Source organism: Belonocnema kinseyi, chromosome 9, assembly GCF_010883055.1.
Source record: "Belonocnema kinseyi isolate 2016_QV_RU_SX_M_011 chromosome 9, B_treatae_v1, whole genome shotgun sequence".
In the NCBI taxonomy this organism is placed as follows: Eukaryota; Metazoa; Arthropoda; class Insecta; order Hymenoptera; family Cynipidae; genus Belonocnema; species Belonocnema kinseyi.
Genome location: NC_046665.1, coordinates 123,799,109 through 123,817,963, shown reverse-complemented (window position 1 = coordinate 123,817,963; position 18,855 = coordinate 123,799,109). Strand labels below are relative to the sequence as shown.

The 18,855-nt window shown below is 24.8% G+C and overlaps 1 protein-coding gene across 4 annotated transcripts in view; it reads right to left on the bottom strand.

Annotated features, from left to right (window-relative positions):
- Positions 1-18,855, bottom strand: part of LOC117179442 (fatty-acid amide hydrolase 2-A) — a 115,708-nt gene that overhangs the window by 68,014 nt on the left and 28,839 nt on the right. For all 4 annotated transcript variants that reach the window (XM_033371247.1, XM_033371250.1, XM_033371249.1 and 1 more), the window contains one exon: positions 9,019-9,225. In XM_033371247.1, coding sequence (XP_033227138.1) covers positions 9,019-9,225 — 207 coding nt within the window. The remainder of the gene's footprint in view (positions 1-9,018; positions 9,226-18,855) is intronic.

Genomic DNA, 18,855 nt, shown 5'->3' with positions numbered 1-18,855 from the left:
ATATTATTATTCAGAACTTTTATTGTTCGGGAATTTTCCATTTCAGTATTTTTATTTTTCAGTAATTTAATTATGTGCATATTTTAATATTCAAAGTGCATAACTGGCAAAAATCACGGTAAAGTGCATCGTGGGTGTACTATACCCCAGCGTATTTAATCATGTATTGTTTAACCCCTATTGAATATTTTGTCAAAATGAAATTATCCGATATAGTTTAAGGTATCTTTTATAAAGTAAAGTTGATTTTATATCCATTTATTTATTTTAAGTTTGTTAAAAAAATTATTTAAAAAAAGTGCAAAAATGTGTTTATTACTTAAAAATTCATAACTCACGCAATTTTAATTATTTTAACCTGAAAATTTATGATTATACTTTTGAAATAGTGTATTTATTTGTACCTCACGATTTTTTAACTCCACTTTCAGCAGCTGCTGCTAACAATTAGTGTCTCCAACTAAAGCTAGATGGCGACACTTACTAAAATTTTTCGAATTGAGTATGGTTTATAAGAGTTTGAAAATTTCTTGGGGTATCAGAGACCCACAATGCACTTTAAGTGTTAAATTAGTAACAATTGACCCTATTTTATACGGTCAAGAAAAATTAAATAAAGTAAAAATTATTTATTGTAATTCGTAGAGATCCTTTAGTTAGAGTTGAGGCACATAATACACTAATTAATCGTGTTTACTGGCATTTAAAAATAAGAAAAAATGTTCGGAACGAAACTTGTTTTACCAAAAAGACAAATTTTCCAAAAAAAAGCTGCATATTCCATTAAAAAAGTAATATTTACAACCGAAAAATATTTTTTACACTGATAAGATAAATTTTCAAGCAAAAAAAGAAACTTTGAAATAAAATGATGAATCTTCAATTTAAAAAAAAAAAAATATTTCAACTGAATCGATCAGTTTTCAACCAAGAACATAATTTTTTCATCAAAAAATACGATTATTTAACAAAATACATGAATTTTTAACTAAAAAATATGTATTTTGAAACAAAAAGGGAATAGTTAAATTTTTAGATAAGAAAATTAATTTTCAAAGAGAAAAATTAACTCTCTGCTCAAATGGTGAATATTCGACCAAAAAGATTGATTTCCTACCAAGAAAGTAAAATTTTCAAATAAAAAGATGAAATTTATGTTTCAAACCAAAAGTGAAATTGTAAATTTCCTGTTAAAAAATTAATTTTTAACTCATCATGATGAGTTTTCAACGAAATAATTTAATTTTTAATTTTAAAAAATAAGCTTTAAAAAATTATATTAAAATGATAAATCTTCAAGCAATAAGATTAATTTCTGACTCAATAGATAATTTATCAGCAAAAAACATGAATTTTCGACCCAAAAGATGAATTTGAACGAAAATGATGAATTTTTTCTACAAAAAAATTAATTTTTAATGGGGTGGTTGAACTTCTAACCAAAAAGATCAGTTTTTACTTACCGAAAAAGACTGATTTTTAATTAATATTATAAATCTTTACCCCAAGAACTGAATTTGTAAACCAGTAGTTCAAATTCTTGAAATTTTGCAGCCATGATGATTAATTTTCTATAAAAAGACGAATTTTTAATCAAAAAGATAAATTTTCAATCACGAAGATTCATTTTCTACCAAAAAATAAACTATTGACAAAATACATTAATTTGCAACCAAATAGTTAAATTTTCAACCAGAATATTGAATTTTTAACTAAAAAGCTGAATTTCTAACAAAAAAGATAAATTTTTAGCCATGAAGATTAATTTTCTACAAAAAAAAGATGAATTTTCTATTAAAAAGACGAATTTTCAACTAAATAAATAAATGTTCATTCATAGAAATCAACTTCTATCGAAAATGATAAATTCTTCAACGAAAAGAATTCATTTTTAACTAAAAAATTGAATTTCTAACAAAAAATATCAATTTTCATCCTTGAAGATTAATTTTGAACAAAAAAAGACGATTTTCCAGCCAAAAAGATAAATTTTCAACTACGAAGATTAATTTTCTACAAAAAAATTAACTGTTGACAAAATACATTAATTTGCAATCAAACAGTTGAATTTTTAACTAAAAAAGATAAATTTGAAACAAAAAATTAAATAGTTAAATTTTCAGTTTAAAAACATCATTTTTAGAAAAAAGAAGAAATTTCAACAAAATAGTTTAATTTTCAATTAAAGAAATATACTAAAAGGATTAATTTTCTACTAAAAAAGACGAATTTCCAACCAAAAAGCTGATTTTTTAACCAAGAACATTAATTTTCCAAAACACATGAATTTTTAACCAAATTGTTGAATTTTCAAGTAAAAAATATGACTTTTCAACCTAAAATTCAATATATAAATTTTTAGTCGTGGAAATTATTTAACAAAATGGTTAATTTTTTAATGAAAAAAAATTTGTATTCGAAAAATGAATTTTCCACAAAATAGTTGAATTTTCAACAAAATAAATATATTTTTAATCAAGAATATTAATGTTTCACCAAAAAATACGTATTTTCAACTAAATATATATCTGAATTTTCAACAAAATAGTTGAATTTTCAAAATTTAAATTTTTAATCAAACATGAAATAATTAAAAATTCAGTTAAAAAAAGTTATCAAACAAACAAGACGAATTATCAAGAAAATAAATAATTTTTTACCCAAAGAAATAATTTTTCACAAAAATGATGAATTTTTCCCCCAAGAAAATGAATTTTCAACCACGAACATTAATAATTTTCTACCAGAAAAATTAACTTTCGACTATATACATCATGTTTTAACCAAATAGTTGAAATTTTCAACTATAAAATATTATTTTTCAACCAAATGACGAATAATTAAATTGACATTAAAAAAAATTAATTTTCAATTTGACAAAGAACGAGTTTTCAACAAAATATTGTAACCAGGAAGATTAATTTTCTCTAAAAAAACACACTTATTTAATAAAATACATTAATGTTTAGCTAAAAAGATAAATTTGGAACTAAAAATAGAATCGTTAAAATTTTAATTGAAAAAATTAATTTTCAACCCAGAAAACGAATTTTAAAAAAAGTTAAATTTTCAACAAAAGAAATTAATTATATACCAAACAGATAAAATTTAAACCAACAAGATTAATTCTTAACTAAAAAAAATTAACTTTTAAAAACGCCACGGAATACTTTTTTTTTCTAAATATTTCAATTTGCATATATTGTATACGTTTTTTATATGTCTATTGCTTTTAGATACAATTTTACAAATTGAAACATTTTTTTATAAACAAAAACTGTTGCATGCTTCAATTTAAAATTATTTAACACATTTTGAAATGTAAAATTATTATAAATTTATAAACTTGAAAATTAAATATTTCAAGGTTTTCAATTCTAAATAAATGTCTTAAACTCTAGAAAACAATTTTTAAAAATATTAAAAGGTTTTTCGTTTTTCAAGATTTTCAATCTAAAATAAATTTCTTAAATGCTTCAATTAAAAATTATGCAACACTTTCAATTTTAAGATTCAATTTGAAATGGAGAATCTCGAAAGTAAATTTAAAAAACATAAAACTTCAATTTTTTTAAAGATATTCAATTTTGAAATAAATTTCTTAAATTCAAGTAATTAAAATTCTTTTAGTTACAATTCATAAACTTTAACCACGTATTCAACGCCTTCAATTTCAATATTTAATTTTGAGTTAATAATCATGAACATGCATTCAAAAACATGAAATGAAATTTTTTAAGGTTTTTAATTTAAAATACATTTCTTAAATTTTGTAGAACAATTCAAGTAATCAAAGGGTTTTCAAATATAATTCTTCAAGTATAAACGCTTTTTCAAAAAAAAAGCAATTATTAATGTTGCAATAAAAAATTATGCAATACTTTCAATTTGAAACGCAGAATCTGAAAACTTAATTTTAAAAATTAAAAAATTTAATTTCTTTAGGTTTTCAATTAAAAATAAATGATTTTCACTCTATAGAACTATTTTAAAGATTAAAAGGATTTTAGTTCAATTCTTCAACTTTAGAAGATTTTTTTAAATAAAAAAGAACAATTTTGCTAAGTTGAAAAACTTTACAATTACATTTTGTTAAGTATTTAAATGAAAATAAATTTCTGAAATTCTGTAGAACAATTCAAAAAATTAAAAAACAAACCCATTAAAAAAAATCTTATTTTTATTTTAATTCGCTCTAATAATGGGTTTTCTTACATTGGCATACCTGGACTGTAATGTTTTTAGTGAAATATATCACTTATCTTTTTTAAATATTATTTAAATAAAAATATTTAGGAGTCCTGCGGGGCTATTAAAAAAATTATTGTTTCATTTTAAAATACATTTTAGCGAAATACATCATTCAGATTTATGACAAAATAAAATAATAAAATTTTAATGGGTATGTAGGACCCATTTACAGCAAAAGATTTTTTGCAACAAGTTTTTGCTTTTGTTAGCGTTTTTTTACCATGGACAATTCATGAAACAATCAAAGACATTTTTAAACTAAAATTATTATATTTTAAAGGTTCATCATTTGTGGAAAATTTAAGGTTATGTTAGCATTTTTAGGGTTATGTTAATATTTTTCGTCGACAATTAGTAGTTTTAATTTTTAAAAAAAGTTTAGAGAAAAATATAAAAAATTTCACAATTTTGTCTAATTTTACATTTTAATTAGAAATAATCAATAAGTATAAACAAGTTGATATTTCCACCAAAAATATTATAACCTTAAATAAAAGACAAGTTTCCAACCAAATAAGTGATTTTTTATCAAAAAAAGATCTATTTTCAACAAAATTTTTCTTTGCATAAAATACGTATCCTACCAACAAATAATTAAGAAAAAATTTTATAGATATTTTTTGGGTGAACAACTTTTTGTCTATTAATTTTTTTTCTTAGCTTTTGTCGTTTATCCAGAAATTTATTTTTTATTTTTAATGTTGGTTTTTAACAAATAAAACAAAAACCACGCATCCTATAAAAAATTAATTATGTAATAACAAAATTTGTAGATCTTTTTTAGATGTATAATTTTTTGTTCTCATTTTTCATTATTTTTTGTGACATCAAAATTTTAATTTTATATTTTTCAAGAAAATTCAAAAAGGTATTATGATAATCTTTTGGGGTTTTCAAAAGCATCGTTTTTCTTCACTTGACTTTTCTTTATATCGCGCGTTATTTGGTTTAAAATTTTTCATTTCCTTTTTAATTTTTAAAATGCTTAAAAAATTGATTTGTTAATTTTTTGTTATTTTATTTTATCTGAATTTGATTTAATTTTTATTTTATTTTAGAATAATAAAGTTCCCGAATAGTTTATAATATTACCTGATTAAAAAATTCCCGACAGTTTATAATATTACCGAATTTGGAAATTCCCGAATCATAAAATTCCCGCGCGAATAATTTTTTGAATTATTAAATATCCGAAATAGAAAATTTCCTAATTATAAGAATTCAGGATTTAAACAATTAAATTTGGTTGTGAATTTTATTTCTTTATTAAAAACACCATCATAAAATATTTTTATAATTTTTTGTTAATGTTTAAAGTTTCTAAAATTATTATTTCAATTTCAATATCCTTATTTTCAATTGTTCTTATTTTAAATTCAAAGAATAATTTTGGAAACATTAAAAAATATATATATTTTTTTTGTTCGATTATTGTATTTTTAATATATAAATAATATTGATAAAAAAATTTAATTGTTTAAATTCGGGAATTCTCTAGTTTGGATAGTTTATAATTCGACTATTTTTTAGCGGACATTTTCAAATTCGGTGATATTATAAACTATTCGGGAATTCTATAATTTACTAATTTTATTATTCCAGAATTTTCAAATTCGGGAAGTTTAGTGTCAGGCATTTTGGTTTTTTGGGATTTTTCAATAATCTCATATTTTTAACCAAATAGTTAAAAAATGTTATAGATCTGAAAAATTAAAAAAATTAAAAATGAAAATTTTGATTTTTCATTATTTTTCGTGCGATCAAAATTTGAATTTTCGATTTATCAAGAAAATTCTAAGAGTTTTTCCAATAATTTTGTAGGCCTTTTAAAAAGCAACATTTATCTTCTCTGGACTTTTTTCATATCGGGCGTCTTTTGGCTTAAAATTTTTATTTTCGTCATTTTTTTTGAATTTCGAAAATACTATAACTGTGATAATATTCTTATAAAAAAAAACGTACGAATAAATTGTTCGAATTTCTAAATATTACGAAATTAATGAAATTGGTTTAAAACTAAGTGTTTAGTGAAAAATTCATATTTTTGAGTTTGAAACTTATATTATTTTGAGAGAAAATTGAGCAATTCGGTCGAAATATTTTTCCTTTTTAGAGAAAAATCTTATTTAATTCACAAATAATTTACCAAAAGTGGCCGATATTTGATCTTTTTTGGATGCAACTCGAACTTTTTGGGTGAAAAATCTTTTTTTTATGAATTCGATTGTTTTTAATTTATAATTAAGACAATTTTTAGGTCAAAATATTAACTATAATTTTTTTTATAAGAATTCATATTTTTTGGTAGAAAATTAGCCTTTTTATTTTAAAATTAAACAATTTGTTAGAAAACTGATTGTGAATTCTCTTTTGTTAAAGCTCCTTTGGCTTTAACCAACACATACTCATCACGTATCTTATTCTTCGCACTTGATTTCGTCGAAAATGTGAACTTTTCTAAATTATTTTGCATTAAATTATTATCATTGGAACAAAAGTATTTTCATCGTCTTATTTTTATCATTTAAAAAAAGCGCATTCTATTAAAATTCAAGTTATTATTAAACATTTTATTACAACTTGTGTCTTTTTTCAATAAATTGCATTTGTTTATATTCAATTTAGATATAATTTAGGCAAAAAAATGTTGTTATTCAAAAATCTTTTACCTTAAAAATTCTTTATTTAGGATTATTATTTTTAAGCGTATATTTTTAATTTAAACAATTTGAAAGTGCAGTCTTGAAGACTTACACAAATGAAAATTAAAAACGTTTCAGGTTGAAAAATTTTGATAAAAAAGAGTATTATTCTATCAACTATAAATACAAATAAATAATTTTTATTGTCAAAGTCTTTTATTCAATTAAAACTATTGTTTCAGTTTGAATGATTCAATTTTTAACCCATTTAATTTGTAAATTGAAGCCAAATATTTAAAAGAAATCAATTTAAAAATTAATTGTTTGTTTAAAATTAATTGTTATATTTAAAAAATGTTTAATTTGTAAGCGAAATTGTTGAATTTTTATGTACAAATAATAACTGAACACTTATTATTTTTTGAAAAATTTGATAGGAAATTTTTCTCAGAACTTCTAATCATAAAATTCTTCTAATCACTAAATTAAATAGAATTTTTTTCCACAATTTTTTGAAAATACTGCAAATTTTTTTTAAAAATCCCTAAAATATGCTAAGGTGTTTTTTGCCAATTTTGGAAATCTGTTAAAGCTTTTTTAAATATTCTGTTAAAATCATTTTTCAAAATAAAAAAACATTTTCAATTTTCCTACGAAAATTAAGAAAATGTTTTTATTAGTTTGGAGCCTTTCACAATTCCTAAAAAGGTTCTAAATTTTTTCTTTGAAATCTGTAAAAATCTACATTTTTAAAAAACAATATAATAATATAATAATATAATAAAATAATATATTAATAATATATTTTTAATTATTTGATATCATTTCAAGTTCTAAATTTATTTTGAAGCTTTTGAAAAATCTCTTAAAATTACTCAAATTTTTTCTACAAATGGTAAGTGCTCAATTGTATTTAAAAATCTAAATTTGGAAAAAAAACAAAATTTTAATTCGCAGAGTTTTCGAAATAAAATTTTAAAGCATTTCAAGGATGCTTAAACTATTTAAAATGAGAATAATTTAACTTCTAATTTAAGAACTTTTAAGCTAAGAAAAAAAAAATTTTTTTAATTTTTGAATTCTATAATTTATGAATGTTCCAAATTCTGAATTTTGCAGTTTATCTGAATTTCAATAAAAACTGATTAATCGAAAAGTATTAGTACCTTCCGGGGTTTGTACGTGAGTCGTCTTTCCAAAAATTTAAGTTTTTAATCTTTTTTTTTACAATTGAAAGAAAATCTACTAGTTTTATCTAAAAATTATTAATAAAAAATTCATAAATCTTTATAGAGTGAAATTTAATATTATTAACAAAATTCAAAACATTGGTGCATATGATCAATTTCAATTATGCAAATATAAATAGGAATGTGCCATTTTGATAAATGGATTAAAAAAAAAGTGTTTTTAATGTTGAAATAATTATGCAAGACTCAAAAGTCCTTTCATTCCTAAAATTATTAAAAGGTTATAAATGTACTGCTTTTATAATTTTGTTGCTGATTATTTGAATTTATGAATCAATGTAAAATTAAACCATTTCGAATTTTTTTAACCGTGAAACATTTTTGTGAATAGGAAAATAACTGGGAATTTTTTTTCACGATTAAAACGGCCACCCTGAAATTATTTTTGTGTAGTTTTTGAGGTAATAAATCATCCGAATTTTGAAATAATGATAAATATTCCTTCTAAACACAGAAATGCTTTTTTGAATAAAGAAATATTACATTTTTTGGATTCGGCTAGATTAAAATTGATTTTTAAAAAAATAAATATTTTATAACGTGAACTTTATTTAATTAAAATTAGAGTTGTTGACATAATTGTATTTTGTTTACACACAATTTTCGTGTTCGATAATAGCAGTTTTAAAATCACAAGAATGGCAAAATTCATTTAGAAAATCCAAAAAATTAAGTTTTCCTTAATGAAAAACTAATTTCTTTAATAGTCAAGAATTTTAAAAATAATTTTCAATTTTTAATTCTTACTTGCTATATGAAATAGTTAATATTTTATTTTATATTTAATTATATTATATTTATATTTTATATATAATATCTAATTTTTAAATTACGAATCAGATAAAAATATTAATAAAAAAAAATAGATAACATGCCTGCTTATTGCGAATTTTGGTTGCCAATGCTGTTGCACTGTGAAGAAGTGTGAGGTCTGTTATTGGCGGTTGCGATTCCGCTGGGCCGCTCAAATATGCAACTAAAAGTAATAATCCTCTCACTACAAATTCGATGAGCCTATGAATTACAGATATTATTTTTCCAGTGACCTCCATCCTTTTTTGCGGTTTTCCCTTGGAGGACATCTGTCGAAAATAATATTTTAATTTATAAACTATAAATTGTATACAAACACAAAATTATAATTGCGATCAAAACAGCGAGAATAAGGTGAATTTTTGCGAAAATAGAGAAATAAATTATTTTAAATAAAATTAATAAAGATAAGGTACTGAATTTTTAATCAAAACATATTAAGTTTCTACAAAAAGAGAAGAAGTTTCAACAAAAAAGTTAAATTAGGCTAAAAAATCGAATTTTTCAAAAAATAATTGACTTTTAAATACCAGAAATAAAAAAAATTTGGTGAAAAATAATTACCAACTTTTCGGGACTCATGCAGTACCCTTATCAAAGCAGAAAAAATTACTAAAAAGACTTACAGCAAGCAGGAACAGCAACGAAACCACGAGGCGTATCGAGGTTTCGTTGCTGTTTCTGCCTGCTTACATTTTTTTTTGCCTAGATAAGAATGTTGTATGAGTGCCAAAACGTTGGTGATTATTTTTCACGAATGTTTTTTATTGTAATTTGATAATTATAAAAATAAAAAAGACGAAAGAAATAAAAAGAGCTGGAAGGAAATTTGCCTTCTCATTTTTCTTTCCTGTTTTCTATTTTTGTCCAAAAAAAAAATTTTTTCTTTTATTTTTATACATTTTTTTGCAGATTGCAAAAGGAACATTTTATGGTGGGTGTCCAAATTTGTTCGTTGGATTCTTGGGTTGATTTTCAGGTATTTCGCACATTGAAGAGTTAATATTCAATCAAGAAAAATAAATTTTCAAACGAATATATTACATTTTTAAACCAAAAAATATTAATTTTCTACAAAACGTGATGAATTTTCAAACCATAATGACGAATTTTCAACAAGAAATTAGGTTTTCAAGCTAAAAATCGAATATTTCAGAAAATATTTGACTTTTAAATCCTAGAAATTAAGAAAATTGGTGCAAAATAATCACCAACTTTTCGGCACTCATGCAGTACCCTTATCAAAGCAGAAAAAATTACTAAAAAGACTTACAGCAAGCAGGAACAGCAACGAAACCACGAGGCGTATCGAGGTTTCGTTGCTGTTTCTGCCTGCTTACATTTTTTTTTGCCTAGATAAGAATGTTGTATGAGTGCCAAAACGTTGGTGATTATTTTTCACGAATGTTTTTTATTGTAATTTGATAATTATAAAAATAAAAAAGACGAAAGAAATAAAAAGAGCTGGAAGGAAATTTGCCTTCTCATTTTTCTTTCCTGTTTTCTATTTTTGTCAAAAAAAAATAATTTTTTCTTTTATTTTTTATACATTTTTTTGCAGATTGCAAAAGGAACATTTTATGGTGGGTGTCCAAATTTGTTCGTTGGATTCTTGGGTTAATTTTCAGGTTTTTCGCACATTGGAGAGTTAATATTCAATCAAGAAAAATAAATTTTCAAACAAATATTTCATTTTCAAACAAAAAAATATTAATTTTCTACAAAAAGAGATGAATTTTTAATCCATAATGACGAATTTTCAACAAGAAATTAGGTTTTCAAGCTAAAAATCGAATGTTTCAGAAAACAGCTGAGTTTTAAATCCGAAAAACTGATTTGTCAAAAAAAATCCATTTTTAATCATGATAAATAATTTTTTAACAGATGAAATGAATTTTTAACAACAAAAATATTTACAAACCAAATGATTATACTAAAAACCAAACAGTTAACCTCTAAACAAGGTAAAGCCAAGAATTTAATGACCAAATTTGGAAAACTACCATAAAATGTTCCTATTGAAATCTGAAAAAAGATTTTAAAAATTTCTAAAAAAGAAAAGAAAAAAATTGATTTTTTGAAAGAAAAAAAAAGAATAAAGAGAAATGAAAAGCCAAACAACCGAATCCCCTTCCCTCCCTTTTCATTTCTTTCGTTCTTTTCATTTTTATTATCAAATTACAATACAAAAAAGATTTGTTAAAAATAATCACCAACGTTTCCGCACTCATACAGCACCATTATCAAGGCAAAAAAATGAAGCAGGCAGGAACAGCAACGAAACGACGATACTCTCTCCTTGACACCCGAGAATCAAGTCTCTCGGGAGTCAACAAGAGCATCGTGGTTTCGTTGCTGTTTCTGCCTGCTTGAATTAAAAAAAAATTATTTATTTATTTGCCCTAATAAAAAGATGCCAATGAGTGCCGAAACTTTGGTGGTTATTTGTTACAAATGTTTTTATTGTGATTTGATAATAAAAATTTTCTTCTTTCCTTTTTTACCAATTTGTAAATCTTTTTTTAGATTTCAATAGGAACATTTTATGGGGGTTGTACAAATTTGGTCGTTGCATTTTTGGTCTTTTTTTTAGGAATTCTGCACATTCATTAGTTAATTTTCAATCAAGAAAAATAAATTTTCAAACGAATATATTGGATTTTCAAAGTAAAAAATATTTATTTTCTACAAAAAGAGATGAATTTTCAACCCAAAATAACGAATTTTCAACAAAAGAGTTAAGTTTTCAAGTTGATGAAGTCATGTTTCAGAAAACAGTTAACTATTAAATCCCATAAGCTAATTTTTCAACAAAAAGTTGATTTTTAATCAAGGAAGATCAATTTTTAACCGAATAAATAAATTTCTAATAAACAAATAAAGTAATTAACATCCAAATAGTTCACCTTTCGAAAAAATAAAAAAAATTCGAAAACTGGGTTAAAAATTTATTCAACTACATAGTTAAATTTTTAATCTAAAAAGATGAATTTTCAAATTAATGGTTAAATTTTTAATAAAAAGAGATTAAAATTTAACCGGGAAAGATGAATTTTTAATACAAAAGGATGACTTTTCTAACAAAAAAAGGAATTTTCGACCAAAAAAGATGAATTTGTAAAAAAATAAATAAGTTTTCAATAAAATAATCACATTTTTAACAAAACAGTTAAATTTTAAATCAAATAGTTAAATTTGCAACTTAAAAATCACCTCAAATAATAAAATATAATTAAATTTCAAAATAAAAAATTAATTTTTAACAAAATACTTAAATTTTGTAATCGAAGAAATGAATCTTTAAAAAAGGCAAATTTCAAACAATACATACATTTTCAATCAAATTGTTTAATATTTACCTGAAAAAAGGAATTTTCCAGCAAAAAAAAAAGAATTTTGTACAAAAAAATGTATTCTCAAAAAAATGTAAAAAATTATAATTATAGAGAGGAAAAATTAATTAATAAATTATAAATATAATTCTAAACAAAAAATAGTTGAATTCATCCAAAAGATTCAAATTTTCCTTAAAATAGTTGTCCTCACTCAAAAAAATTAATTTATAACGTAAAAATTGCAGTTTTATTTAAAGAAATATTTTATTTCTACAAAAAAAAAAAAACGATTTTTTACACTAAAGAGGTGAATGCTCAACCAAAATTTTATTAAAAATAAAAAAAAAATTTTCATCAAGAGAGAAAAAAATCAAACCAAATTATTGAATTTTAAATAAAAAGAGATGAAATTTCAAATACAAAATTGTCCATTAAAAATATATATATTTTGTAACAATATAGTTCAATTTTTAGCCAAGTAGTTCAATTTTCAACCGGAAAAAAAATCCTTAACGAAATAACAATTTTGAAAGAAGTAGTTAAATTTTAAACAAAAAGGATCAATTCTTCAGAAAAAAGTTTTTTAATTTTAAATCAAAAAAGATGATTTTATTAACAAAATATATTTTCCCGGAGGTCAAAAAGGTGATTTTAAGCTTCGTGAGTTTTTTTCATTCAAAAATTAACATTCAAAATGTAAAATTTTCAAAAATACAATTATATTTTAAAATTTTAATGCTAGAATACGATAAAAGCAATAAAGTATTTTGAAAATGCCAAAACATTTTCAAAACGGGCATTTTTTTGGACAAATCAGTGAAATACTTCAAAAATTATTCAAAAATAAAATTATAGTCTAAAAAATAAAAATAAAAAATGGAAAAGGTTATTTGTATCTTAGAAAACTAGATATTCTTGACCACTAAAACATTAGATAAATCTTATTCAAGGCAAATTAAATAGACGACCTCGTTGACGTTTATTAACTGCAGTTTACTTCTAATTGAATGACAGTACTTGTGGGTAGTAATTTGGTACAAACGGAACCAAATTTTCAGTTTACTTTTCTCTCAAACTTTTAATTTAGAATTTATTTTTAAAATTTTAAAAGAGAGCTTATATGAAATTAATGGTTCTGTTTGGAATATTCTATACAGTATAAAAATAATAAGCGCAAAATAATTTTTAAGACAATAAAAATTTCGATTAACTTTCTGCTAGAAGTAAAAAGATATAGATCCTATCTTTTTAAATGACTTTGAATCTTTCTTTTTTTTTCTTTTTTTCTTTTTTCTTTAATTATCTAAGTCAATCTTTTTTTATCCGCGTCAATTTTCATTTAATCCACGTCAATCTTTTTTTAATCAGTCTATCAATCTAAATCCCCTTCTATCTTTTTTTCAATCTCCTTTATCCTATCCTATCATAAGTCCATCAACGTCAATCCTATCAAATTCTATCCTTTATTTATCCAAATCAATCTTTTTCTATTCGTGTCAATTTTTATTCTATCCACGTCAATCTTCTCTTAATCAGTCTATCAATCTAAATCTCCTTCTATCTTTTTCAATGTCTTCTTCTTTATCTTATCCTATCCTCAGTCTATCAACGTCAATCCTATCCAATTCCATCCTATATTTATCTAAGTCAAACTTTTTTCTAGCTATTACAATTTTCATTTTATTCACGTCAATCTTTTTTTAATCAGCCTTTCAATCTAAATACCCGTCTATCTTTTTCAATCCTCTCTTCTTGATCTTATTCTATTCTAAGTCTATCAATGTAAATCCTCTCACACCCTATCCTATATTTATCTTAGTCAATCTTTTTCTATTAGTTTCAGTTTTTATTATATCCACGTCAATCTTTTCCTATCTATTTGTCAATCTAAATTCACGTGTTTCTTTTTCAATATCATTTACCCTATCTTATCGTCACATACGTCTACCAAAGTTTATCTATTTGCATATACTTATATAGTCTGAATTCCAATCCATCCTCTTTAATACTATCTTTCCTATCTCACCCTATCCTTTGTTTACCTACGTCAATCTTTTTCTATATCTTTGCCGATATAAATTAATGCCTATCTTTATCAATACAATCTCTTATATCTTATCGTATCCTTTATTTATTGAATTGATTTTTTTATCCACGTCAATCATTTTATAGATCATTTTATTCAATAGAATACGATGAAATAGAAGAGATTGCCTTGAAAAAGGAAGTCGTTAATTTAGCTCGAAAAAGGTATAGAAAAAGATTGGCGTTGATAAACAAAGAATAGGGTGAAATAAAGAATAGGATATTGAGAAAAATAGACGAGAATTCACATTAAAAAGTAAATATAAAAAGATAAACGTTTAAAGATGTATGATTCTATGAGTTAGGGAAGAGGATGTTGAAAAAGACAAACGTGAATGCAGATTGACAAATAGAAGATTGAACAAGATAGACGGGAATTTATATTGACTAAGAGAAGATTGAAAAAGATAGACGGAAATTTAGATTGATAGAGTGATAGAAAAACTGACGCTGATGGTCATCAGATTGGATGAGATAAAGAAGAGGACTTTGAAAAAGATATAAGGGAATTTATATGGGTAAAGAGGTGAAAAATATATACGTGGATAGATAAAGGATAGGCTGGGATAGAAAAACAGTGAATGAAAAAGCTAGACGTGAATTTAGATTGACAAAGATATAAAAAAACATTGTAGTTGAGAGAAATAGATATAAAAAGATAAACGTTGAAAAATTTATGATACAATGAGAAACAGAAGGGGATGTTAAAAAATAGAGAAAAAATTTATATCGTAAAAGAGATAGAAAATGATTGACGCTAACAGATTTAGAATAGGATGAGACAAAGAAGGTGAGAATGAAAAAGGTATACGGGAATTTAGGTTTATTGAAAGATTGAAAAAGATTGAAATGGATAAATGATTGATAGGATAAGATCGAGGAGTTGGAATGAAAAAATAGACGTAAATTTAGATCGACACAGATATAGAAAAATGTTGACGTTCATAAAAAAGGATAGGATGAAATAAAGAAGAGGAGAATGAAAAATATAGACGGGGATTTAAGCTGATGGGGATATAAAGAGAGATTGACGTGGATAGAAAAAAAATTATTTCGATCAATAAAGAAAGTCTACATTTTTCATTCTCCTCTTCTTTATCTTATCCCATCCTACGCCTATCAACGTCAATCTTTTTCTTTCTTTCTATTAATCCAAATTCCTGTCTATCTTTTCCAATCTCCTCTTCTTTATCTGATTCTATCCTACATCTAAAAAAACTATATCCGTTTATATCTACTTTTCAATCGAAATTCACGCCTATCTTTTTCAATACTTTCTTCCCTATTTCACCCTATCCTTTGTTTACCAACGTCAAACTTTTTCTTTATCTTTGTCGATCTGAATTAACGTCTATTTCTTATAATGCCACCTCATCTATCTCATCCTATCCATTATTTATCCAAGTCAATCTTTTCCTATCCACGTTAAACTTTATTGAACTCTCCTTCAATCTAAATTCTCGTCTATCATTTTTAATCTTCTCTTTGTCTATCTCATCGTACCATACCCCTATTAAAGTGTATCTTCTTCTATCCATTTTTTAATCTCAATTCATGTATATCTTTTTCAATAATCCCTTCTCTATCTCATCTCATCATTTATCTATCCACTTCAATCGTTTCCTACCTCTTTACCCATCTTCATTTCGGTCTATCTTGTTCAACCTTCTCTTATTTATCTCATGCTATCCTACGACCATCAACGTCAATCTCTTTCTATCTCTCTATCAGTCTAAATTCCCGTCTATCTTTTTCAATCTTATCTTTTTCAATCTTCTCTTTGTCAATCTAAATTCACGTCTTTCTTTTTCAACCTCCCCTTCCCTAACTCATCGTATCCTACATCTATCAATGCTTGTATTTTCCTATGTACTTTTCAATGTGAATTCCCGTCTATCTTTTCCAACAACCTTTTCTCTATCTCACCCTATTCTGTGTTTATCAACGTCAATATGTTTCTATATCTTTTTCGACCTGAATTAACGTCTATCTTTTTCAGTAACATCTCTTCTATCTCATTCTCTGCTTTATTTATCCAAGTCAATCGTTTTCTATCTCCGTCAATCTTTTTATATCTCTCTATCAATCTAAATTTCCATCTATCTTTTTTAATCTTCTCCTTTTAAGCTCATCCTTTCCTACGTCTCTCGACGTCAATTTTTTTCTATCTCTTTGACAACCTAAATTCACGTCTATCTTTTTCGATACTCTCTTCTCTATCTCATCCCCTCCATAAACTATCCACATTGTTGAATCTCACTTAAGAGTAAACACACTAAACTGGCACTGGTAAACGAAATCTTTAACACACTTTTTCATATTTGAATATTCTTTTATTGATAAAAACAATCATTCACATAGAACACTAAATCAGTTGAGATCACAACTTTGTCTTATCCTATCCTACGTCTCTCAACGTCAATTTTTGTCTGTCTCTCTATCAATTCAAATTCCCATCTATATTTTTCAATATCCTTTTCCCTATATCACATTATTCTTTGTTTATCAACCTAAATTTTTTCTATATCTTTTTCGACCTAAATTAACGTCTACCTTTTTCAATATCGCCTCTTCTATCTCATCCTCTCCTTTATTTATTATTTTTTTATCAACATCAATCCTTTTTTATTCAAATAAATCTTCTTCTATCTATTTATCAACCTAAATTACCGTCTATTTCTTTCAATCTTCTCTTCTATATCTTATCCTATCCTACGTCTAGCAACGTCAATATTTTTCTATCTATCTCTATCTCTTAATCTGAATTCCCGTCTATCTTTTTTAATCTTCTCTTTTTCAATCTAAATTCACGTCTTCCTTTTTTAACATCCTCTTCCCTAACACTTCGTATCATCCATCTACCAACGGTTATCTTTAAATATCTACTGTTCAATGTGAATTCCCGTCTATATTTTTCAATATCTTCTTTCCTATATCACCCTATTCTTTGTTTATCAATGTCAATCTTTTTATATACATTCTTCGACCTAAGTTAACGTCTTTTTCGAATACTATCTCTTTTATTTCATCCGATCCTTTATTGATCCAAGTCAATCGTTTTCTATCCACGTCGATCTATTTCTATCTCTTTATCAATCTAAATTTCCGTCTATCTTTTTCAATCTTCTGTTCCTCATCTCACCCTATCCTACGTCTCTCAACGTCAATCTCTTCCTATCTCTTTGTTAATCTAAATTCAGGTCTATAGTTTTCAATACCATCTGCCCTATCTCATTATATCATACGTCTATCAAAGCTTGTCTTTCTATCTTCATTTTAAGGTGAATTCACGTCTATCTTTTTCAACAACCTCTTCCCTATCTCAGCCTATTCTTTGTTTATCAACGTCAATATTTTTCTATATCTTTTTCGACCTAAATTAACATTTATCTTTTTCGAAATCATCCCATTCATCTCAGCCTATCCTTCATTGATCGAAATCAATCTTTTTCTATCCACATCAATATTTCTCTACCTGATTATCTATTTGATTTACAGTATATCTCTTACACCTATCAAAGTTTACCTTTTTCTATCCATTTTTCAATCTAAATTCACGTCTATCTTGTTTACTTCCGTCTTCTCTACCTCGCCCCATCCGCTATATATCCATGTCACTAAAAAATCGTTGCCCCCCCCCCCCCTATCAAAAAAGGACTAAAAAATGTAGGCACGGTCCCAACTATTTTTGGTTGAAAAGTCTAGTAATATATTTCCGGCTCAAAATATTGTTTCGTTAACAATTTTATTATTTTGTTGAACAACTATTTTTTTCAAAAATCGTATTTTTTTATTTGAAAATTAATCTCCTTTGGTAGATTGTCCTTTGATTGATTTTTTTCACCTAAAGTTCTTTTGTTGGTTCACAAATGTATCTTATTGGTAGAAATGTCATTTTCTTAGGTTAAAAATTCTATTCCTTGGTTTAAGGCCCTGTGACGGGTGCATCACATGGCAAGATTCCTACCTTAGCGACACTTTTCTTACTTCCTAACTCATTTACACATGAAGCGCCACATCAAGTTCAAAAATTGGGATAACAAATAAGAAGCACTGCGAAAGGTTGATCTGGTCCTAAATTTTGATAATTATGAAAAAAGCAAATAAAAATATTATTTACAAAAAAACTTTTTCATAATCATACAAATTTACGATAACCACTTTTCTTAGTGCCTTTTATTTATTATCCCAAATTTTCAACTTGCTGTGGTGCTTCATGTAAAAATAAGTTAGAAAATCAAAAAAGTGTGCACGTGACCCGCTCATCACATGACCTTAAGGGCATGTTACAGAGCCAAATACCTATATTATGGACCTCACTTTATCAGTTCAATGAATATTTTTTTGAACATAATAACTTTTTTTATACATATAATATCGCTCTCCAACTTTGAGAAAAGCAAGAGCCAAAAGAAAACTACGTTAAAGTACAAAGTTTAATAATAAAAGATGTAAAAAAAATTATTCAACTAAATCTTA